At 43.5% G+C, this 24202-nt stretch overlaps 1 protein-coding gene across 1 annotated transcript; it reads right to left on the reverse strand.

Moving 5' to 3' along the window:
- Positions 1-1932: 1932 nt before the first annotated feature.
- On the reverse strand, positions 1933-7704 carry FAM210B (family with sequence similarity 210 member B). The gene is made up of 3 exons (XM_075108910.1): positions 7375-7704; positions 4034-4206; positions 1933-2594 (listed from the first exon to the last, which is right to left on the reverse strand). Exons 1-3 carry the CDS (start codon positions 7558-7560, stop codon positions 2378-2380), a joined length of 576 nt encoding a protein of 191 aa, XP_074965011.1. The 5' UTR covers positions 7561-7704; the 3' UTR covers positions 1933-2377.
- Between the last annotated feature and the right edge of the window lie 16498 nt (positions 7705-24202).

The raw sequence follows: 24202 nt of genomic DNA on the forward strand, positions 1-24202 counted from the left end.
TCAACCACTCGGCAATAAGCTTCCATCCATGTAACAGGTATAATAATAGATTAGTTCAAGGGTAAAGGCAAAGCTTCCTCAAGGGACAAGCTGATTTGAAACTTATCCTCCAATTGCTGCTGAGCCAGCTCTAAGCGAAAGCATGCATGAAACAGGAACACCCCCCTTTGTTGTATTATTTTTTTTTTTTTAAATAAGCAGCTAGTCAAAACAAACTTGACAGCCCTTTCTCCTGCATGCATGGGGCTACATGAAGCAGCAGAGCCTTGGCTCACATTTAAGCAAGCCAAGCAGCTGTGCGTGACAAAAGGTCTGTCAGTGGCAGTTTACAGCTCCCATGGAAGCAGGCCACACTGCAAGGCTGACTCTCACCACATTCTGCTCCTAGGGCTGGTATTTTGAGCCATGTTTAACTACATAATACATCTTTACAGGTACAGCTATGTTTGTGTCACATATCAAGCCTCTAGCACATGTACCTGCTTGCTGCTGCAACTGTTCCCATCTTAAGACCCTAAACCCTCATCTGGGTTAACAGCACAGCCCCACTGAACTCCTGTCAAGGTGTTCTTTGTTTTCAGGTGTCAGTCTCTACTATCAGCTTGCTTCCCCAGGGCTGAAGAAGTAAAATATACCTCTTCCAGATTTCCCTGTCTCAGAGAAAACCTCTGATTTAACCAAGGGGCAGCAATAATGCAGAGGTACAAGGATACATGTGGCTGTGACTCATCTTCTAGAGCACAAATTCTGCCTGCCCACTTGTGAGCATGAGGATCCTCAGAGCATCTAACCAGCCTCTGGGTTGCACTTTGAGTGGGAAAGGAGTTGGGCTGCAATTTACTGTTATGGCTGAGCAGAATTAAGAGGTTGCTTATAACAAAAATAAATTACTTGCTCCTCCTTCCCTCCCTCAGCCAACCCCCATCCTAACCACAATTCCTTCCTCTCAATTTGCTAAACTTCAGCACACAAAAAAACCCAAACCAACATGACTCTGACGACCAGGGTCATTTCCTGCTATTTTGCTTTAATCAGATGACCAGATCTGTGTCACAGCCACCTTGGGGTAAGTGTAAGCACAGCCAGAGCAGGCAATGTAAAAGGAGCAGACCTGGAAGGAGGAACTGGCCCAAAAGACTGACAGATCTGGCTTGAGCCATCTCACAGAAGCACAGTCCTAAGTCTGAAACCTGGGTTTACCACAGGATGTTACGCTCACTACCTGGTTTTGGGATCCGGTCTTTAGGTAGACTGAAAGGTGGTATGTGAATACATGCATGTGCAGCTATTTTTAATAGGAACAGTGTCCAAATGAGATGAAAAGCACATCTAGTCGGTATGTTCAACAGTCTGTCAAAAGCACAGGAATTGCTCTTGAGAAGCTATGAATTGTAATGTCTGGACTTCAGGTGCAGATTTGCATTTCATCCACAGGAGCAGAAAGCTGCTGGGTTAGTTTTCAGATAAAAATGTGTCTCCAGTACAAAGCTGGATCTCAATACATTAAAAACTCATGGATACCTCACCTCTGACTTGATGATCTTTGGAATATGTTCACATAGGAGGTAATTCTGGTTGCACTGATTTCAGTAGACTCAGGATTGCTTCTGAGTCTATAGGCATTAAAAAAAAAAAGGCCTTTAATAAGGCCAGTTCCTAGCCTATAAATAAAGCACATTTTCAAACAATGAAATCTTGAAACATGGAAGCACCACAAAGGAGCTGTAGTTTCAGAGTGGTGCATCACCCCTTCTGGCTAAAACAATTATCACTGTGCAATAATTAAGCATACGGGTACTCCCACGTAAGTTAGCTCAGCATGTGTGTTGTGTTGCAAGACTGGGGTCATAATATATGCCTTTTGTAACAAAAGAAACGCCCACCTACCACCTTCAATTCCAGTATATATGCTTACCCAAAGAACTATTCATATAGCAGGATATTGTTTATTTCATAGACTACCAGGAAGAAAGTCTTACTCTGATTGTTATTAATAATCTTATTACTACACAGTAATAAAGTAATGCTGCCACTCTATTTTGACAAGAAAAAAAACTAAGGCCCATAAAGCTAGATTATAAAGTCCCAGAACTGTGTGTTCTAGAGAGACTGCTCATTGTCAAGCATTTATATTAGCACTTCCAGTGAAAATCAGATAGCATTTAAACAGGTTTTTCTAAAGAAGAGGTGGCAAAAGGGAAAGAAGATAATGACGGCACTTTTCACAGTGTAACATTTACCTGAAAGAACAAGTAAGAAATGCAAGAGGAGGTCAGCATTAACATGAATTCAAACAAGTCTTTTAAAGAAACTCAGCTGAAAAGCTACATGGATGTAGAGCATTTAAAAAAACAGAATATAAACCGGTAAGAAATCATCATGGATTTGGGGCAGGAGGTTTGAAGAAACCAATCTTCCGGCAGTATCGGACAATAAATGGCACAGAAACTACAGTAATGCTGATTCGTACTGGAGCAAATAATTTATGAATAGCATATGCCAACACAAATGTGCTTGTGCCAGCAGCCATTTTAGATTGCAACGAAGATTCACTGAAACCAAGTTTCAAGAGAACTGCAGTCATATCCACACCACTGGGGAAAAAGAAAAGAAGATTTTTTTCAGCTCATTTTAAGGTTGCATGCTGAAGAATAACTCAAAAGTGCTATTTTTTTTCAGGGAGTTTAACATGGCATGATTCCAACTCTGGAATTTATGTTTAAATCTAGATGTTGTTAAATAATAAAAACAATGAATTATTTTGGCAGTAACAGCTCAAGTTACTTCTGTAGCAGCAACACATGCAATACTTTCAGATGCGCATTTTTTCCATAAATTGGCAAGCTGTGATCTTAGTTTTACAACTGTGTAACTGCAGACCTCTATCAGACCTTCTGATAAAATAACCTATTTCTCTACTTTTGAATTTTAAAAAAGTTAGAAATTTGTGAATTCATGTTGGAAATTAATCTCTCCCAGATTTACAATAAAGTCTATTCTGTGTCTTGATGAAATTTACCACATAAGTATAGATCAACCCAAACTAAATAAGGTACCTGTTGTTAGTCTTGAGTGTTCTAACAGAGGAGTATAAAGCTGTTAAAATGACAAGTATCTTATCCAAAATCTAGCAAGCAAAGGAAATGTTACGGATCTCAAATAAGCATTATCCACCAAATCCATTAATATTTTAATTCTCTATAGACACAGCAGCTTTCAACAAGGTTCCTATGTTTGGAGTAAGTTTCCAAAAGAAGTTGTTACTCCAAGGTTTCCCCCATCAGTTGCCTGTAGGGCATCTTGTAACTGGGACTTACACCATACCTGAAGGAAAAACATCGCACTGTCACCCTGTGCCATGATGTAGTAAATGAGAGAAATCAGGTATTCACATGTTCCCACTGAAGTCAAGAGTAAGTGGCAGGGAATGTTTTGAGAAACAACATATTTCCATGTTTCCTCAGCTGAAAAACCTGATACTCAACAGACATGTCTGTTTCTTTCCCACCAGAAGCCACACACACAATTTCCCACCTGACTCCTACACAATTTATCCAGTATTTTCCTTTTTAGTCTAATCCCATTTTAGTGGCCGTTGCCTTCTGCAGTTTCAGCTGCAGAAACTGAGTTCAACAACCAGAAAAATAAGTTTATCTGGAAGCTCCAGCACTTTTGTATAGCTTTATCTGTACAGACCATGCTACTGTTTGAGAGCAAAAGATACCTCTGCAAACAAAAATAAATTCTCTCATCTGCCTAGTTACTCTGGTGCAGCCTCCACTCTGATGTTTTCACCTGCCCACCATGGACCATGAACCTACGCAAAAAGACCACGTACATCTACCCTCTCCCATGCCTGATGGGAGAGTAAATCCATTTATGGATCCATCTACCCTCAAAATTCAGAGGATTACTGTGTATAGACCAAATGGGCATAAAGTACATGTCTCCTTCCAGAAATAAGCACAATGGTAAGTTATTTTTCTTTGCTAAACCATTACCTAGAGGCTACAGACAACTCTACAAACCTCACCTTGACACAGCCAGGTAGAAGATTCCTAGAGATACTAATGAAATTCCAACATGGAACGAAACCCCTACAGCACCATATTCTTTAAAAACTTGCTTCAGTTGCTGGGATTTGTTGGGTTTCTTGTTTTCACCACTGGGATCCGTGGCTGCCTTTTCAGGGGATACACCTGCATCCTAAAAAGAAAGCAATTTAAAGCATTTATTAGCATTAAGCACACTGTCATATTCTAGTCAGTGCAACCAATCTGAAATTGATGAAAGAAGTGGCTTGCACACAGTGCTGTCCAGAACGCTTTGGGATAGCATGAGGACAGCAGATGCCTGTGGCACAGCCCATACAAGCTCCCTCTTCCCAACTGTTCATACCAAAGGGATGCACTGAGCTTGGTGCAAGTTCCCACACAATGCAAGTTTCATAATTAGAAAGAGTTGTTATAGTCCCAGTCTCCCATTTGATCCAAATGCGTGCCAACGCACACCCACACAGTTGCTCGAGAGATGAGACTGAGGTGCCAGAGAGACCTTCGCTTACGCCCACCGCTCAGCTTTACACCATGAATTCTTGTAACAGTCTTTTTGTTCAAGGGCTAAGCAGCTGCTGGCACTGGAAGCCTACATGATACCAGGCTGATGCTGGCTCACTAACAACTTACTGATAGACCAGGTCCAACATTTAAGTTGCTATAAATCACCCTCTCTATATCAGCTGAAAAAAGTAAGGCTTGGGGAATTGCTACTGTCGACAGCAACAGGCAATACCATTGTGAGGGTGTAGACAATAGCTATGCATACATGCCAGTGCCGGTGTAAATAGCCTAACTTCACTGAAAATGTTTGTCATAGTAAAATTTATTGACAGCTTTTTATCCAGGTAAATTTAAGGTGCATAATTTCATACTAAAATATACCCCAAAGCAAGGTGACAGTGCAATGCAGGCAAAGAAGGGCATATACGCTGCCAGTAAGACAGCCCTTGGATACCCCCTCATACTTGCCATAGAAGAAATAGTACTTGGAGAAAGAAAACTTTTCCACAAAGTCTTCAGGATTTTTCTCTAATTAGTGAGCGGTTTTCTGGAAAGATTAGAAGAGTCCTTTCTTTACAGCTGAATTCAGCAGCAGTTGTGACGTGACAGCAGGACCAAAGGCCCTGGCTGCCCACAGGACAGGTACAGCTGCTGGGTGCCTGGCACCGCTTTGTCCTACCCTAGGTCGGTGTCAAGGCACGCAAATTAGAAGAAAAATACTTTTGATTAATCCTTGGACTTGGCGGGACTGTAAATTAGGATACAAGACAGGCTCCTTTTGTAACACTCACAGTGGGATGAACTGGCTTTACTCAGTGATTTTAACCATACCAAGCACACCACCCACCCAAAACCTGATGTTTGCTGCTGTTTTTTTCTTTTTAATCGTAATTTTTGTTACCTTGTATTTAATTTTGGCAGGAAATCATGCTGATCCATAAATATGTATTTAGAGAATTGTGTAGTTCAGCTTATTCTGATTCTTTTCAACCATAATTGAAAACATTATGATTTTTATTTCTTTGGCTTATAAGCCGAAGCAATATTTGAATAGAAACTGAAACTTGACTAAGAAATGTCCAGTATAGAGAGAAATTTTTTATTGCTTAAACCACACAGTTTTAATCCTAAAGGGTAAACGAGGAAAAAATGTTCAAATATGTATTTTTTGAAGCAAGCTCATTATGCAAAGGAATGGATTCATAGTTAGATAATCTAATTACTTTCAGCCACTGGAAGTAATTAGATTCCATACATGGCTGTACTACACATGGCTGCTACTTCACCATGTTTCAGAAGTCATTCTCTTCCTCTTCAGTTTTATTATAGGAAAGGGCAGGCAGGGGGAGAGGCAGGAAGAATGCTGTTTTAACTACCAGTCTGTAAAATTTAAGTACTGAGTTATTGAACAGTCTCATAATACCTTCTGCCAAAAGTTGTTCTAACAATTTGATCAACATCACATGCTGAGGCAAGAACACTCATTTGTTCAACAGGGTGATTTTCTTAAAAGCCAGAAATGTCAGCCACGGTTTGAATGGTATTTTAAGATTTAATAGCTTATAGTGGATTTTTCTTCCAAAGACGACAATTGTCTATTTAGGGAGCCAAACATGAAGACTTTCTTCAGCCAGCTGCCATGAAAACAGGAGCTGACAATCTAGAGATACGTTAGCCTCGGAGGAACTCTGGGTCTTACAGCCACGCTTCCAAGACAGATCATAAGGACTCAAAAGTATCTTGTTCTCATCATCCAAGTACATTTCAGTTCACTCATGCTCTCAGGCTCACATGCCGGCTGTTTTGTAAATGGTATTGAAGCAACATGTTAAAAAAAGTACCACTTCAACAGATACTATTTGGACCACCTGGTACGGTCGTGTCCTGAATAACGTACAACTTAGCAAAGAAAGCTACCTATTTTCCATATAATTCTGCTACAATACTTCTGCTAGAAAACCAATTTTATTCCCGTTGTTGAGACAAAGATTCAGCTTCTGGACCTACTAAGGCATGAAAACAAAACTGGAACACCATATTATGTTTTGTAATGAGGCTACAGAGATTAACCTGGAAATTAAGCTGTAGAAATCAAACTGTAAGTGAGGCTTTGTAAAGCTCATGTTCACAGTCTTGGCACAAGCAAGTGTAAAGCAGGTCCCTGTCTCCTACAGAAACCCAACATAAACATGATTTAATAATGTAAGACACAGTTACCTGTAAGGCCTTCATTTGGTTTTTGCACAGAGTCATTTCAAATTTAAACCCAAAACAATGAATGGTACGAATTCATACAAATTCTTCCTTCCTTTCTTCAAAACATAAAAGGCTTAAACCACGGTGAAACACACAATTAATGGGGTGAACGCTCGTGTTTTCTCTCTCGGCCGTGACAAGGCACGGACAGGACCCTGCAGGCGCCCGCCAGCGAGCCATCTCCGGGGGCTCAAACCCACGGCGCTTTCAGAAATCCCTTTCAGGCACCGCCACCAGCAACGCCCGGCCTTCCCCGTGCTTGCGGGAATTACCGGACCCCCCCCCTTCTTTCAATTCTCCGTGACTCACCTGAAGCGCCCAAAGCCCGCAGCTCCCAGGGAGTACCCACCCCCACGCCCCCCACCACCACCGAGGCGGTGCCAGCTGAAGCCCTAATCTTGAAAACATCCCCTAAAAGCTGCAAAACACTTCCAGGCCAACTTGTGCTGCACCCGAAGCCGCGACCCGCTGGCTCAGCACCAAGGCGTCTCCCCCCGGAGGCGGCCCCCGAGGCCGCGGTACCTCACGGGGGGCTCCCGCACCGCGCCCCCGCCCTTACCTTGGCGGAGATGCCGGCGGCGGATCGCAGCGTTACCAGGAGCGGCGGCGGGCTGAGGCCAGCCCGGGCGATGCGGGGAGCGCAGCCCAAGGCGCGGGGGACGGCGGCGGGCGGGAGGCGGCGCGGGGGGCTGCGCGCAACCGGCGGCGGCGGCCGCGGCGGGCCCAGGCGCACCAGGCGGAACATGGCAACGGCAGCGCAGCCCCGGCCCGGCGCGCCGAGCGGCGCGGGCGATCAGGCCTGACGAGCCGAACGGCCGCCCCGCCCGCCGCCGCCCCGCGTGTGAGGGAGGCGCGGTGCGGGGGGGCGAGCGCTGCGCGCTTCGAGTCTGAGGGAAAAAAGCCTCTAAGGGCGGCGTTTTGCCGCTCGGGACGGCGTAAGGCAACCCCCTGCCTTGTCTTGCCTTGCCTGGCTAAACGCCCTCCAGCGCCCTTCTGGAGGGAGCTGTGGGAGGGTGACCGCGGCAGGTTGGCGGTGCAGCCTTCCAGGTAGCTGGCTAAGGGGACAGAAATAGGCTTTTCAGCCCCCTCGGCGGTATTTATGCCTGTAATCATGGTTGGGAGGCGATGCCTGTCGCTTTTCCGAGTGCCACCCCAAAGTCTGTGCCTTCATTCAAGTGGAGAGGTGGTTAAAGCGTGGTTGCTGCTGCAGTTCTGTGCATGGGCTCACAGCGTGGGCAGCCTCGTTACTGTCTTTCGTCGAATGTAGAATGCCCTGAGCTGGAAGGGACCCACAAGGACCATCGAGCCCAGCTCCTGTCCCCGCACAGGACACCCCAAATTCACACCAGGTCTCTGAGGGCCGTGTCCAAGTGCTTCTGGAATATCGCCAGGCTGGTGCTGTGATGCCTCCCTGGGGAGCCTGTGCCAGGGCTCCACCACCCTCTGGGGGAAGAGCCTTTCCCTAATGCCCAGCCTAACCCTCCCCAGGCACATCTCCCTGCCATCCCCTGGGGGCCTGGCGTTGGTCACCAGAGAGCAGAGACCAGCCCTGCCCCTCCTCCTCCCCTCGGGAGGGAGCTGCAGAGCGCCATGAGGCTGCCCTCGGCCTCCTCTGCTCCAGCTGAACAACCCCAGGGACTCCAGCCGCTCCTCGTACGGTTTCCCCTCTAAACCCCTCACCAACTCCATGGCCTCCTCTGGACACTCTCCCGTAGCTTTATACCCTCAATGTCCTGCGGCGCCCAACGCTGCCCACAGCGCTCGAGGTGAGGCCGCCCCAGCGCGGGGCAGAGCGGGACAATCCCCTCCCTCGCCCGGCTGCGATGCAGGGCTTGATGCCCCCCGGGGCACGGCTGGCCCTCTCGGCTGCCAGGGCACACTTTATCTCTAGTAATTTCCCAAGACTTCATGGTATAAGGCAGAGTGCAGATGCAGAGCTTTTCCAGTCCCAAAGGGTTCATAGCATCTCTGAGACCAGAAGAAGCCTTCCAACAAACACGGAGGAGGTCTTGCATTTTTAGCCTTGCTTCTATATTAAAACCACAAGAGAATGAGACAAAATGGTTTTAAGCTGCGTCAGAGGAGGTTTAGACTGGATATTAGAAAAAATTTCTTCACTGACAGAGTGGTCAGACATTGGCACAGGCTGCCCAGAGAGGTGGAGGAGTCACTGTCCCTGGAGGCGTTCAAAAAACATGTAAACGCGACACTTCAGGGCATGATTTAGGAGGCCTGGGGGTGTTGGTTTGGGGTTGGACTTGATGATCCTAGAGGTCTTTTCCAACCTTAATGATTCTATGATTCTAAATAAAAATACCACTGAAGTATAACATCACTGCAGAAGAATTGCAGGTGCTGGGGTGGGGTGGGAGGATATTCCTGGCAGGTGAATCCCAGTGCCCTGGGGAGCTCTATTTCAACCTGTAAGCCTTTGGTTGATGGGAAAGATCAGTCCACGTAGGGTAATTTTCAGGATCAATGCATAACCGTGGTGATTTCCAGACCTTTTGCGGTGTTTTGACCATTCAACATTAATGCTACTGAACACAATTTGATATCTGCAAGTTGACCACCACCCTGTGCAATGCCAAGGCTTTTCATAACTGCAATCGCTGCAGTTTCCTCAAATGGTGGCTCCTTGCCATCACAGATAAGGCTGCTCGCTGCAGGGGAAGGGCGAATATTGCATAACTATATTAATGTACTGAAACAATGCACCTGAACGCTAAGCTCAGGCAATAAAATACTTCTCTTTTCCTAATTACTAAGCCTTTCCTCTTCAAGCGCATTGTTGTTTTTTAGCAGTGTAAGCTTACAGGGCTGAGTACAATAGGAGAACTGTGTTGGATAAATAGGAGGTTTTCCCTCCGGAAGGGCCTGCAGTTCAGGAGCACAAGCTGGAACGGCACAGGACAACACGGAATGGTACAATGCTGAAATGGCATGCTCTGTGGCTGCTGTTAAGTGCAAGGCACCACAGAACAGATGGGTTTCAAGGAGTATCTTGGAAGAAGAGAGGGAGAGAGCTTTGCATGCATTAAAATAAAGTTTGTTCTGGGCGAAACAAAGAGCAGTGCCAGTTCTAGGGTTTCACACTTTCTTTAGTTCTTGCATCATAAATCTAATGTCTCTCAGAATGCCTTGTAGAAGAATAGTTTCTTGGGACACAATTTCACATATTTATAATGTTTACATATTTATTATGGTTATTACTGTTCCAATTTGCTAATGTGTTTTCTGTGAGTGTTTGTACACCAGCACCACCAGAGTAGACAGATGATGTTAACATGGCAGTGCTCTAATCATAGCACGCTACAATTTTGTAATTTTTTTTCCTGAATTATAAAATATCCCAAGAATTAATTCTGGTCTCACTCTGTAAAGGAGTGTCAGCTGAGTTCCACTGGCATGGACCACTACTGGGCTCTGCTCTTACACACCAGACACTTGCCGGTGTTTGTCTGGCAGATCCATCAGAGCCGTTGCATGGCAGAGAACTCCGAGCTGCTCCCACATGGCATATGCATTATGCTGCTGCTGGACACGTAGAAATCCTGGGCAAGTGCAGAAGAGAGCGGGAGGTCAGTTAATGAGGCATAAAAGCATTAGGGTTGGCAGTTTTGTATGTACAGTCCGTCTGTCTGCTGTCTGCAAAATCCCAGTGGGAGATTTCGCTTACAAGCAGGAAGGAACAATGCCATAAACATCGAATGACATACGCTTATTAAAAACCAAGTGAGCACCCAGGCTTAAGGTACCTTAGTGTGAAGACAGTTCACAAGTGCAGGGAAAAAGCCCTGAGCTCCATCCTGCTCACCGTAACTAAGACAAAGGGGAGAAGGTGCAACTTGCAAAGACAGCTCAAGAAAATGCGTCCGTGCAGATTCACATCTGTGTTATCCCAGTTGTGCAGGTCCCTCTGCAATATTTACAATGACATTTACTCCTTGCACGTGTCAGGGACTAGAAACTTGTCTCAACGTGGTTGGCAGGCTAGTTTCACTACTAAAGCCTGATCACTCTGCAGCTGGGCGGAACAGTTTAATCACCAAGGTCAACCCGGCAGGAATGTGCATCCCGTTATCTCGGAGTACTCGTCCTCTGCGCATACGCCCGGGCCCAAGGCCGACTGGCAACATACGGAGGGGGGGCTCGGACCCTCTAGAACTTTCAAGCACCCTCCAGTAACAGCACTGGGCCTGCGCCCCACTGCCGAGTGGGAGGCAAGGGTATGCAGAACAGTTACTGACTATGCAAGAGAGCGACCTTATAAAAGGGGAAGCCAGCAGAGACAACTGGGATGCGTTCTGGAACATCCCCCCCTCCACCGGCTTCAAGGATGCATCGGACGCCCGGAATCCCTGCCTGGACCGGACAGACTGCCGCAGATCCGTGGTGATAGCTATCGCAACAGTCCCACTCTCTCCTTCCCTCTCTCCCTCTCGTTCCCTTTTTCACCTTTTTTTAACTCTTTCTTTGCTTTTCTCTCCTGTATCTATTTCTGGCCAAATAAAGCAACTTGGCACTTGACTCCATTTTGAGTCTTAATTCTGTTCCTGAGAAGGTAACAGGAACCTAGTCACGGTAAAACATTGGAGTTAATCAGAAGTTAAGCTCAGCCGCCCCCAACCTCCCAGAATTACCTGAGGTCGGTTGGAAAGCAAGGGGGTTTAACCTCTGCCAAATTGTTAACCCAACAGTGGATCATGACAGCACGTCACTATTTCTATCTCTTTGCCTGCAGTAGCAGGATCTGGGGCCATCTTCCATTTGCAAGTCCCCCAAATTGTTACGTACTGCCTGAAATCTTCAGTCATTGCCAGGACACCTCAGACCTTACCCGTAAACCTGGAAGTACAAGTAGTACTGATGGTGCGGCTGAAAGACAACTTGACAAGTAAGAAGTTAAAGAAAAGGCTGGTGAGCCTGAGCATTCATTTGCCATTTGTGTGGCCCTCGGGAGAACAAGACTTTAGGCCTAACAAAGAATGGCCTTGAACTTGTATCTACCAGCTGGTAACACGCGAGATCCTGTGGGAGGACGTGACATCGGATCCTGCCGAGTGGGCGCAACAGCAGTTGAATGTGAAGGTGAGATTCACTCTTTGGTTACTGAATTTCTCTCTTACGTTGATACAGTGCATGTATCTTTCATGTAAATAGAGGGGACAGCTATTGTTAGTGAGCAGGACTGACTAGCAATTTTCATTTTTCTAAAATAACTCAAATTGTTCTATTGGTCTTTGATAATTCCAATATCGGTCTTTACAACATGTCCTTTTTTTGAGCAATACCTTAATAATTTATCTTATATAAATGTACTTCTGTCTCTGTCACTTTCCCACAAGCACTCATGTAGCAAAATGTTTCGGTGTCTATACTAAAGATAAACTGAAAATAATGGATGCTACAAAATGCTAAAATATTTACAGATCTCCCAGACATGTTCAGCAGTCCTGAAGCAAGGCCATGATGTGTCGAGATGTGAACCCCACATCCAGGCGGCTTAGGGATCTGTTATTTAATAATAGTCTTGGGCTGACGATGCACTTGATCTGCTGCATTTGTGTCCTGTCTGAACCACTGCTTCATCCCTCAGCCTGTTGCTGTAGAGATTTACTCTTATTTTCCTTTTCTAATTTTCCAACAGGCAGATAGTGCTGCTCTGGTTTTGTGGTATTCGTGTCATTATTGCATTGTTACTGTTTATCGTCAGTGGAGAGTAAAGCTGAGAGTTAAGATGAGAGGTTGGCAAAAAGGCAGTAAGTAAAATGTTGCCTGAAAATGCATTTGGATTCCTGCGAGGCAAAGACTTTTCCATAATGACCATTCTCATATGATTTTTCAGAAATATTTGTCATGCCTTTATCAAAACATTTATAATGAAGTAGCATAGGGGATACCTTTTATCAAGATATCTGTTATAAACCCCTTACATAACATTTTCCCTTCCATAATTTGACGTTTTGAAGTAAAAAATCTCTTGTGGTTTTACAGCGCTGTAGGGACAGTGATGGAACTGAAGTCTGCTATAACCTCAATTTCTGTAACTAGGAATCCGTGTTGTTGGTCAGTCTGTGGTTTGCCAAGAGGACAAGCCAAGTGCTGCCACTGATGCCTGTGGGACCCCACCCTGCAATGGGCTAGTTCAGGAATTAAGTTCATTTGTAAGGATAAATGCGATTAGTAATTCAGCAACAGCTTACTTTTAATCAAACTACTGACTTAGTCAAACTACAACGATGTTTTAATGGTGAAGGAATCTTAGAAGTCTCCTAAGTTTTATAAATTGCATGAAAGCAAATTTGTTATGTGTTTTTCAAATCATTTAATTTACAAATAATTCAGGGATTGTCAATGTGATAGTTCCAAACTATAATTCATTCTAATGGGCAAGTAGGAATTAGTTCCTGTATGGGAGTGGGAGGCAATTGCTTATGCGTGATGGAAGCTGTATCATTTAGTATTATTACAAGGATAGTAATGCCATGTACCTAAATATAATGAGAGAAGTTGGGAACTGATCATGAACCTCATTCAGAAAAGGAAGCTAAGGTAGATTATTTTATATTATAGAAAATTAAGGGCATGGCATGTGAGCTACTTTTACGTGACCTAGTTCTTCAGTACATTGGCTTTTTCACATCATGTTCTAAGGGTGCTTAAATTAGGAAGATGAGATAAGGCTGGTAGTTGCTGAGATGAACACGAATTAAAAAGATCTCAGGAAAGGTATGTCAGGAAATTTTATTTCCTTGAAATTAAAATTTGTATCTGTGCAAAGTATAGCATAGTGCCTGTTTATTATTTGAGGAATCCATCTGCAGTTTGTAAACATATTTAGTAGGAAACTTCTGTGTCGTGAATGCTTGAGCATGTACAGTTAGCTTTCAGGGACATATTTCTTCTCAAGCAAAACCAGTGGAAAAACATTAAAACTCAGTATATTCTATTCAATGAGAGAGCATTGCACTGCCAGGGTAGCTAAAGCCAAAGGAAGCCAGCCCAGGTATTTTCATCTGTGAGAGGAATTTTGGGTGCTTAAAATCTCCAAACAGGACAGCAGGGAAGGAATGATTTGCTTTATTTACCTGCAAATCCTTGAAGAACGGGGCTGTGTGACCCTGTTTCATCCCAGTGCTCTGGAGATGTGTGGGAACTCCCATCGCACAGCTCCAGCTGTCCAGGCAAGGGGAACTGTGGCTGCAACCCAAACCCCTCCAAACGCAAATCTGGTGATTGCTTGTGTTTGTGTGACCTGCTGCTGATCTCCCGTGCCCATCCTTGGCATGCACGTGCGTGAGCAGACTGGCGCTGCTGAGCAGCGAAGGTCTCTCTCTTTTTCACGGGAGAAGCATAGTTCTTTCATGATCTCTGTGCCTTAGTTGGTACAAGAATGCAGCAGCATTAATTCTACTCTGCACAAGAGTCCTCTCCAGCAGTCTTCTGAGATGTTTTTTCATTTGGATGGTGTGATGTATAGTGATTTGGACGTGTGTGATTGAAAATCACATCCAGTGTCTCCTGCTGGGTGTGGGATTGATAGCCCCAGCAAAGCAAGAAGGTCATTTTTTTCCCAGAACAGGTAAACTACCAGGAGGGGCAGCACAAGTAGCTTCCTTGGCACCCATAAATGTGTTTCACGCTAACAGGGAGGGTAACTCAGTCTCCACGTCCAAACAGCTCTTGACCTTTTTGCGCTCTCTCTGCATAATAACGCTGCGCTGAAGACACGCACAACTTCACAGTAGTCACCGGCTGTTCCCCCTGCCAGTAACTACTGCCCTGTGTTACATCTGAAGCAGCAATGATTGCTGTACCCGCTTCTAGTTCCTTGAGACATATTAGCATGTACCCATTCATGGTTTGGAAGACAAGTGTTAGCATTTAACTCGAAGACAAGCTTTAACATTTAACTCAAGTCCCCTTTTTTTGGTACCCAGCAAAGTTTCCACTCTGAAGAAGTTACCATCTTCTACTCTTAGACTGATATTTATTCTGCAGTGAAGTGCAAACAATTCATTCAGGTACCTGGGGTTTGGCATTTGGATAAGATTTCAGCTGGTTATTTAATTTATCATTCCGTGCAACCCACTCTGAGGAGAGGTGGCTGCTTTAGACCCTTACCCCTGGAACAGAGCTAGCAAACTTTTAGAACAGATGAAGTCAGCTAGCCCAGTGAAAGTGCAATGTCTTGTCCTGAAGGATATAACACACAGAGGGACGTAAAATGATGCTTTTAGTGAATGTTTTTAACGTCTGCTGCTGTTAAAATGGGTAAGGTGGTATTTTGTGAAGGGAAAAATTATGGGGCCAAATTTGGAAGCTGAATGTTTAAACTGCTTTGCCTCCCCAGGCTGTTTGACACCTCTTCTGATTCCCATGGACTTTCAAATCTGCACAGACTCCTTTAGATTTATTTTTCAATTTGCCTCACTGCTGTACTGATCATAATTTAGCTTCATGAGAACTTAGAAAAAATTAGGCAAGAGACATGCTTTGTGTTTATTTGTCTAAATGTTCAGCAATTTCAGATAGTTTTCCCAAACAAAAAAGCCAGTTGTCCTCTTCCCCTTCAGACTTCAGAGCTATCTAAATGGTTGATAACATTCTGTCGTAGCAGCCCATGACTCAGATTCTCAAGTGCAGATTTTCCTGCCCTTTGCTCCTTACCAATATTGCTATAAAGCAAATTGTCAGCCTGTTTAGATGAAACAAGTAACAGTCAGGGCCAGATTCCCTCTTTTCTACCTCTCACTGCGTAATGCCATAATGAGATTCTGGCCAAACTGCTCCGTGCACTGCAGTATTCAATCTGCAGGGTACTCAGAAAGGGCTGATGTGAATTACTAAACACATTCATTAGCCCCCATTTGTGTGAGGTTACTGGAAATTGTCCCCACGTCTTTCAGCCGGTTACGCTGCTGCACTGGGACGCATCCTTCCAAAGCGAGTGACGCACCCGGTTTGTACTCTAATACGTGCAAGTGAGTTTACCTTGCGGCTTTTCAATATGCCAGAATTTGAGATACACCCAAAATTGTAACCACTTTGAATGACAAAACCTTAAATAATAATATTACTTGCATTGACCCAAGCGTCTGATAGATGTGAGTGTCATATAACGTGAACCCATAGGTAGCATTGTAGATTACAAACCACAGTTACAGCAGCCTTTCGGTCTGCTGAGCTTTCTAACAATCCCTATCAATGAGGAATATTCTTTTAAAGCATCTAACCTGTCACTTATGAAAGATTTATGTCCTATTTTCAAGAGTGATTTGGTAAATTGGGACCGCTATAAATAGAGCCGTTCTGTACAGGGCTGTGAGCTTTGAGATCTTACAAAATAAGGAGCCTTTTGTTGGGCTCTGGGCGTGTGATCTGTAGTTGTACAGTTGCAGCTGTAAAACGAGTTGCATTCCTAGTGTCGTGTTACTGTACCTGGTTCTGATCTTGCATTATGGTGGTGCTTGTGATATGGTCTCAGTAGGAGAAAAGAGCCTCTTCTTTGGCTCTGGGCATGTGATCACCATGCGACTTGTGTTCTTGTGACGCTAGGTAGCTGGCACAAGCACCCACCCATCACGAGTCAACGAGTGTGATCACAGATATTCTGTCTGTATGAGTGAAGTCTTTTAACGTGTCTGGCAGCTGTTGCTTGAGAGCAGGCATTGTAGGAACTTGTTGGGGACCAGAGTCCAATGTATAAACACTTTCTGTAGCAAATTATCTGCAAGAAGGCAGAATGGAGGGATGTTGCGTGTTCGCTGATAGATATTTCTCCCCTGCCAAGCACATGCCTTACAAAATTTAGTCAATGGATGGCACTGCTGACTTGTCACATCTGGGCTAGTTTTGGGAGCTGGCTTGTGCAATGCATTTTTGACTCGCTGTTCAATTTAAACCATGTCTGAAAACTTGCTACTGCGAAGTGGCTACTTCAATAGCAGTCGTGCAGCCAGCTGTGGTGATGTTGTGGGCCATCGACGGGCTCTGTTATGGACACGGAACGGAGTCCCCAGCCAGTCCTCATTCATCGCGCACTAGTTCTCGTTAGGAAAAAGGCTTGCTGCACTGCTTCTGGGTACAGAAAACAGAGTGGGGTTTTTGTTGAGAAGGCCTACAGCATGCTTTACTGATAGGAGCTCAGCCTGCTTGGGCTCTGAGATGGCCAGAGTGACGTAACTGTTTTGTGCTGTGCTGAGCTGATGAGCTCTGCCGAGAAAAAACTATTATTTCAAGCCTGATGCCATGCTAATGTGGTTACCTGATTTCTAGTAAAGCTTGGAGCCACTGCCGAGTACAAGCATATCTGCTGGGAATATGGGCAGATGTCTACTAAATTGCTGATTTTTTTTTTCACTGCTGCAGAAGGTTCTTTGCTTGTTCTTCAGATGTGCATCTGGCTGGCAAAATATGCTTCCAAGAACCACTGTATAAAATCTGCTACAGTGGTGAGTGCGGAGGAAGGAGGGCTCAGAAGTTGTCCTCAGCACTAGGGAAGGAGGGAGGGAGGGCATTCTGCTGTATTACTTCCCATTGTTCATTATTACTTATTAGTAATGAATAAGAGATTCTTCATTATTTGTTATCCTGTGGGTTAGTACATGAGAATTCAGTTATTCACAGATTTAGCAAGTTTATCTGTTTATTATAAACTACTTCTCACTTGAGCTTACTGAGGCAAAGTCTTGATTACACTGTTGTAAACCCAGAGTCTGTAAAATGGGAGAGAAGAACAAGGAGATGTAACAATGTGAATTTAAATGGAGAATCAGAAAGGAGGGCAGAAAAACTGAAAACAATAAGAATCTTGGATGTTGTACAAAGGTTATTAAGCATTCAAAGAAAAGAAGAAACAGGAAAAAATGAAAGGGGAAGGTTAGAAGAAAAGCTGTCTATGAACAGATCCTCTTATTCCAGAAGCCTGGATGATGTTTAAAAAATAACCTGATTCCAAAAGCTCCTAAAGAAATTCAACTTCAGAACACTGTTTGGCTGGATGCAGTTGAGTGAAGTGAATAGTGTTGCAATAGTATAAAACTAGCATAAATCAAGGAGTGATCTATGCCTTAATTCCCAGTCTGCCATAACAGCAGATCCAGTCCTATGGAAAGCCCAGGTAGTTTCCATGGTACATCATTGCCTCCCACACTAAAGGGTCACATGCCCTCTAGAAATACTTTCAAGATTATTAAGAAAAATAGATTGGTAGATGATTTTGCTTCTAATTGGGGGTCAGATGTATTGAACCCTTGAAGATCTGAAGGTTTTACTAATAATCAGAAACAACCAGCATTCTATGGTGCTACCTGCTTTATTCTTAGTGGTTTGTGAAGTGCCGGATTTTTAACGGATGCAACAGGCACCACAGATAACCAAGAGATGACGGTTCTGGGGAAGCTGCTCTGCTGCCAAAGTGGAACTGACTTTTGCTGGCCCAAGAATAAGATATTTCTCATCTTTGGGATGACAAAACCTGATTTTGCCCATTATTGGAAAAGCCTTTGGCTGCCTCTGACAGGGCTGCAGGGAAAGTAATTCTACTGGAGAAAAAGATCTAACAGTATACATTGTCTGCTGAGAACTTCACTAGGTTAAGCAGTACTGCTTTGTACTGACTCATGAAATGTTTACCTATTGCTGGTCCATATGAATTCAGCTTTTTGATGCAGCCTTTGGGATTTGGAGTTGTTCCTGGATAATGCTTGAACACACAAACATTAGGCGTGTGGTTGTAAGCAGTTTCCATGGGAATAGAGTTAAAAACTATTGAAAGAATGAAAGGAAAATGAATGCATCTTTTGTAGATTTTTATGCCAAAATAATTGATCCTAAAAGCCAGCGTGAAGCGGTTCACACGCTGACACAACGGTGCACAGAGACCCTTAGTTCTGCTTTAGTTAGGGGTGAAGTATTTATAAGTACTTGTGACAGGTGAACACTGTGCCGACAGAAGTTAGATGAACATTTATGATTCTGCTCCCTCTTCATTTTATGTGCAAAGGAACTGCACTGATGAACACTGCAGTCTTTCCTAAGCCAATATTTAATATTAGTATTTAATTCTCAGTGAACAGAAAGAGCTCAGGCTCAGTTCAGATTATTTCCTTCTTTTTTGTTATCAGAGTAAAGTCAGGAATTCTGGAGGAAAAGAAAAGATAAACTCTTTGGTCTTGAAGTTGAGGAGATGGCACAGGAGTAACAAACCAGGGCATTCAGCACTCACAGATGCCCTAATAAATGCATATATCTATATATCTATATATCTGATGCATAATAAACCAGCATGTAAACTGACCAAACAAAAAGGGGGGGAAGAGCGTGTGCAGTCCTGAGTAACTCTGCTTTTACAGTGGGTAACTGCAGCGTGCAAGGAAGGGAAAGAAGAGAGCGGGAACAGGAGGCAGAATCAATTCAAGAAGCAGAATCTCGTTACAGGCTGCCAGGGAAGAGTGGCTAAGAGAAAATATAAATGATTGATTCAGCAAGATCTGAAAAACACCTTGTCAGTGTCATTTGGCATTGGGTCACTCTTGTTCCAGTGCAATATCGTCATCGGTGCCGGATATGATGAAACTAATAGAAACCAGGAATGTGTATTATGAGCCAGGTCAGCCGTATTTTACTGTTAGTGACAGCGTCATCCATTGCGATACCTGAATAGACTTTCTCACACACCATTAGCAGACACTAGTTTTTAGAAGCTGATAGACCCGAGATCAATAACTTACCTCATCCATTCTCTGAACCACCTAGAAGCAACTTTACACATGTGAGATTGGAAGGATGTAGTCTTGAGTTTATGACAGCCCATTCTCTTACAGCTCTTTCCCTTGGGATAGGATGTTCTCCCCAAACACCCGAGGGTGCAGGTCAAGGAGTGCCTCTGCAGCGGTGCAGCTTTGGCTGTGCCCGGCTTCCGTGCGCCCAGCCACGCTGGCAGCATCTCCTGCCTCCTCGTTTGAACTGCTCTGCACTGAGCACCACCATCAGGCTGGAGCTGGGCCAGGGGAAATTCACTCGTTTCATAAAGTTTCCCTTTTATGATGGACCAAATATAAAAATGTGACCCTTGAAGCACAGGCTAACATTTGCCTCGGTAGGGCTGGCCAAACAGGGCAGTTAGGGCCTGACCTTGTGAAAAACTCAGCATGGGCGGCGAGAGATGCTTAAAGAACCTTGGGACTTTTCAGGCCTTTATTTAGAGGAATGAGGAGATAATCAGTTTACAAGGTGTACTTCAGTGGACAATACCAATCAAATTGAAATTCTAAGCTGTATGTTCATGCTTGGCAATAGATTTTTTTTTTTTTAAATGATGTAAAATACTAGCTAGAAAAATGGTTTCCATCTAGGTTAACAATAGGAGCGCTTGCATAAGCCACTGGAGCTTAACAAATGCTTAAAAATAATTTCCTGAAATCTTCTAAATGGAACTGACTGAAGATAAAATTTGGAATAATTTTCTCTGGAACCTACATTATGTTTAACTTGTTGCTGTCAACATCTGAATTGCATTTCTGAGGCACCAACCGTACGTGCTCACCGATTAGGACCTGTATTGCGTGCTTTTATTTCTGTAGTTAGAAATGCTCCAGATGAAAGAAGGAACCTTTGTTATTAAGAAAAATACTTAATGCTAATTAAAAAACCCCACCTTGTCCAGCTTGTTAATTCCTGCTGTAGACTACCAGGTGCCAACTTTAGGTTTTTTCTTCTGCAGTTGGAGCATTTGTATATTAGTAGGGCACAAGAATGTCCAGCAGGGAAGGTATTGAACATCCTGGAAATTTGTTGAAGATCATGGAACACCATAATAGTAAATAATAGATAAACATGCCAAATATTTTTCTCTTCTAAACCTATAGCTGTACATTTAATAAATATTACAGAATTTGTGGCATTACCATTCCCATCGCCTTAATATGAAAGGACCTGAAGGCTGCACATTTCTGTGCTCAGGGGTTAAGATCCTTGGCAACTAGAAATCAAAACTAAATGAATAGCCTGTAATGAAGGCTGGGGGTGGTTTGTGTGACTATGGGAAAAAGTGGTTAACAGATTTGTCTTTTGATTTCAAAAGGATTCAGATTTCTTCTTCACTTCCTTTCTTGAATCATCGTGTAAGGCTACCGTGTACTCTCAGGCAGATGTTTCATTTTTGCACATTTCTTAAAGCTCGTAAGATAAAAAGAATGATAGTGGTGAGCAAGTACTTTACAGCAGTACTTGGGGTTCTCTAAAAGAAGAAACAATACTTGTCTGCTGTTGTAAAATGTTTTGAACTTAGTTCCTTCCTCATTCATATGAAATTTTATTCTTATTTAAAAACCAAGTTGGCTTTATAATGTGCACCCTGGTCTGTTTACAGTGCTGAGTTACCTTCAACCTGCTGCTTTAACACAGGGTTGTGGGACAGTTTCTTGCTGGCCAGCTGCTTCAGAGAATTAATTCAATATGCAGATCCCGAACTTTAATGAAAGTCTAATTATCTGGTAGTGGCTGAGCCTCAGAAGCCTGACTGTACCTTCAGGCTTTTCAGTGAAGTCTATGGAAGGCAGCTGTCACTTTCACACTGGGTTTTATCTGTTGAGGTCCTGGCTTAGCACACACACACTATTGTTACCAGCAGGCCCAGAAGGTGAAGGGGAAACCCATCAATTCCCTTTAAAATTTACGTGAAGTTCAATGCAAACTTCAGGAGATATAGTCGGTAATGACCTAGAGGCGGTTCATCCACTGTCAGATAATCTGCCTTTAGCTGAAATTATTTAAATACAGTGAGTCGAAGACATAAACCTGATCTCCTAAAACAGAGGGAGCTTCAGGTAGAAACGAGCAAAGTATTTTAAGTTAATTGAACACTTTCAAAATTAAAATAATCCGGCTGCTTTGGACTTCTCAGTGGAAGCAAAGCAGAAGGAAACCTGGTGTTTGATGGGTTTTCCAGCTCCTTTATTAACAGAGTGCAAAGTAGCAGGCTGCGGCTGGTATATCTGGCTGTTAGTTTTAACCTAACTGTTCCTCTTTTTTCCCTTCAGAAATAACAATTATGGAATGAACATTTCTTGGGCTTGTTTTAATGTTTAAAATGAGAAGATGCTCGCCTGACATGGCTTGACATCTCTTGATTTTTTTTTTTTTTCTGTTTCATCCGTTGTATCCTGATTAAAATGGCATGGACCGTCTTCTGATGTCTGATGTTAGAGCTCAAGTTTTGTAAAATCTCTTGGGTTTTAACATTCAAAAAATCAAGAAGCAGAGAGAACAGCCTGAGTGCTGAGGGCAGTTAGCCAGATCTGCAGACTGCTTAACAGCTTTAACTGGAAATAACTAGACTTTACATGGCTTTGGACCCTGACATTTATTTTCAAGGATTTCTCGGTAATAGGGTTTTTCTTTCTTTCTTTCTTTCCCTTTTGGCTTTAGATAGAACTGTTTTATTTAATGGATTTGTCAGCTTCCCTATCCTGCCAGAAATCAAACAGCCACTCATTTGTAATGGAATAAGTAAGGCGAAGAAGTGGTTTATGTATTGATATTTTGTGCACCTAAAATATCTTGAGGGAGGAAACAAGTTGAGTGTCTGATCCTGCAACTCTCTTCACAGCAAAGCTCATATTAAGTCCTAGCTTTTCCATGAAGAAGTCATGTCTTATAGGGTATTAATCAATAATCTCTTCATCTGACAGAGCTGACATTAATGGATGAGAAGTTTCATGTCTCACTTGATGTATCTGGATGAGAATGTAGCCTGGAAAGTGCTCTTAAAACTATTATTTTGTAGCTTTACATACTGCTGAAGGTAATCCTTATCATCTTAGTTATTTTTGTATTTAGAAAGGAATACATTGGTGAGAAACTTTATAAGCTTTTGGAAGAACTAGTGATTATTTTAATGTAATGCACTTTTTTTTCCCAGACACTTGACATCTCTCTTCTACATATTCTGGGTCTGGATCACCCTCAATCTGAGGTTAAATATTACTGATGAATTCTCCCTTGTATCACTTGTAGATAATTTGTTTCTTTGTCTATTGTGTTTGATGTTCATCTTGCATTGATGAAAACTTGCACTAGCTCTCTAAGGGTGTCTATCCTGGTACCAAACTAACATAAACAGAGGATTCTCCTCACTTCACGTATTTGCTGTTTTTTAATTTAAGCAGCCATAAAAGAACACACAAGTGGGATATAAATGTTGAACGATGACTCCCTGCCTCCTCCACATCCATTTTTTGTACCCTTCTTCTGTTTATCTGTGCTGCCTGTACTTTGTACACTGTGATAACAAAACTGACCTCAGCAGGTTGCCAGTTTGGGAAAAGTGCTTAAAAATCACTTGTGTGACTAACTAGAGAGAAATTCATGCCAGTGACTCCTTGCTTACCAGCCTGTCTGCACAGAACAACAGCCTCTTAATGCTGGGGCACACTGCGGTTCGGTACCCTGGACATGGCAAGGAGGAGTCAGAAGAGGTTTTCAAGAGGGATCCTCCCCATGAAGAGAGACCAGTCCATGGCCATGGAGAGAGAAGGCAGGAAGGAATTTCACTAAACTTGAATCGATGACTGTTTCTTTGAATCGAGGGGTGAAGTTACCCTAAGAGATGAGGAGGAAAGAAGAAAGAAGTGATCTCTGGATTTCTTCCACCCACCCTGACCCCACCAACAGGGCTTTTTCTTTTATACTTTCCTTTTTAGAAAGTATCTGTGATTTTAAAAAAACCAACAAACCCAACAACACACAACAAAACAACATACAAAACTTCTCAACTCACCCTGTCTACTAAAACACCGACTTTCTTGCTGTTATGTATTTCTAGGGCTGAGATTAACCACGCAGCTGAAATCCTGGGGGAGATCTCTGTGGGTTTGGGAATTCGGAGGGCTGAATTGCAGAAGCGTTCAGACTGGAATCTGCTCAGGAGAGTGCACTCAAGGGACCAGAAACCACATCCAGGCTCTGCCCAGGCCGCACCAGGGCTGTTTACAACAGCCAGGGGCTACCCAGAGAGGACTGAGTCAAGAGGTGACAAGGGTGGGCGAAGAGGATGAAAACAGAGCTGCTAAATGACTCAGGGCTGTGGTCTGTAGATGCTCAGAACATCGGGCACCATGTCATTTCAGTCATACAAATAACTCGGCAGTCCTCTGATGACATGGTATGCTGTGACTCAATTAATTCCTTAACGTAGAGGTCTGCAAGATACACTAGTCTTTTATGTTGTGTTTCCCTCAATTAATCTGTACGGTAGGCAGACAGACAACTTGTGATAATAATGGTGTAATTGTTCTCTGTCAAATCTTGAATGTTACAAAGAAAAAGCCCAGCTTTGCTGTACTGCGGCGAGACAGAGCTGTCACTCTCTTCTGTTCCAC

The sequence above is a fragment of the Phalacrocorax aristotelis genome, chromosome 13 (assembly GCF_949628215.1).
Source record: "Phalacrocorax aristotelis chromosome 13, bGulAri2.1, whole genome shotgun sequence".
Lineage (NCBI taxonomy): Eukaryota > Metazoa > Chordata > Aves > Suliformes > Phalacrocoracidae > Phalacrocorax > Phalacrocorax aristotelis.

What these genes read in the sequence shown, in the direction of transcription:
- FAM210B (XM_075108910.1), bottom strand. Translation starts at nt 7,560, where the DNA reads ATGTTCCGCCTGGTGCGCCTGGGCCCGCCGCGGCCGCCGCCGCCGGTT. An exon ending in CCGCCGGCATCTCCGCCAAG is followed by an intron (nt 4,207 to 7,374) that starts GTAAGGGCGGGG and finishes CTTTCTTTTTAG; the next exon opens with GATGCAGGTGTATCCCCTGA. An exon ending in TTCTACCTGGCTGTGTCAAG is followed by an intron (nt 2,595 to 4,033) that starts GTGAGGTTTGTA and finishes CTTTTTCCCCAG; the next exon opens with TGGTGTGGATATGACTGCAG.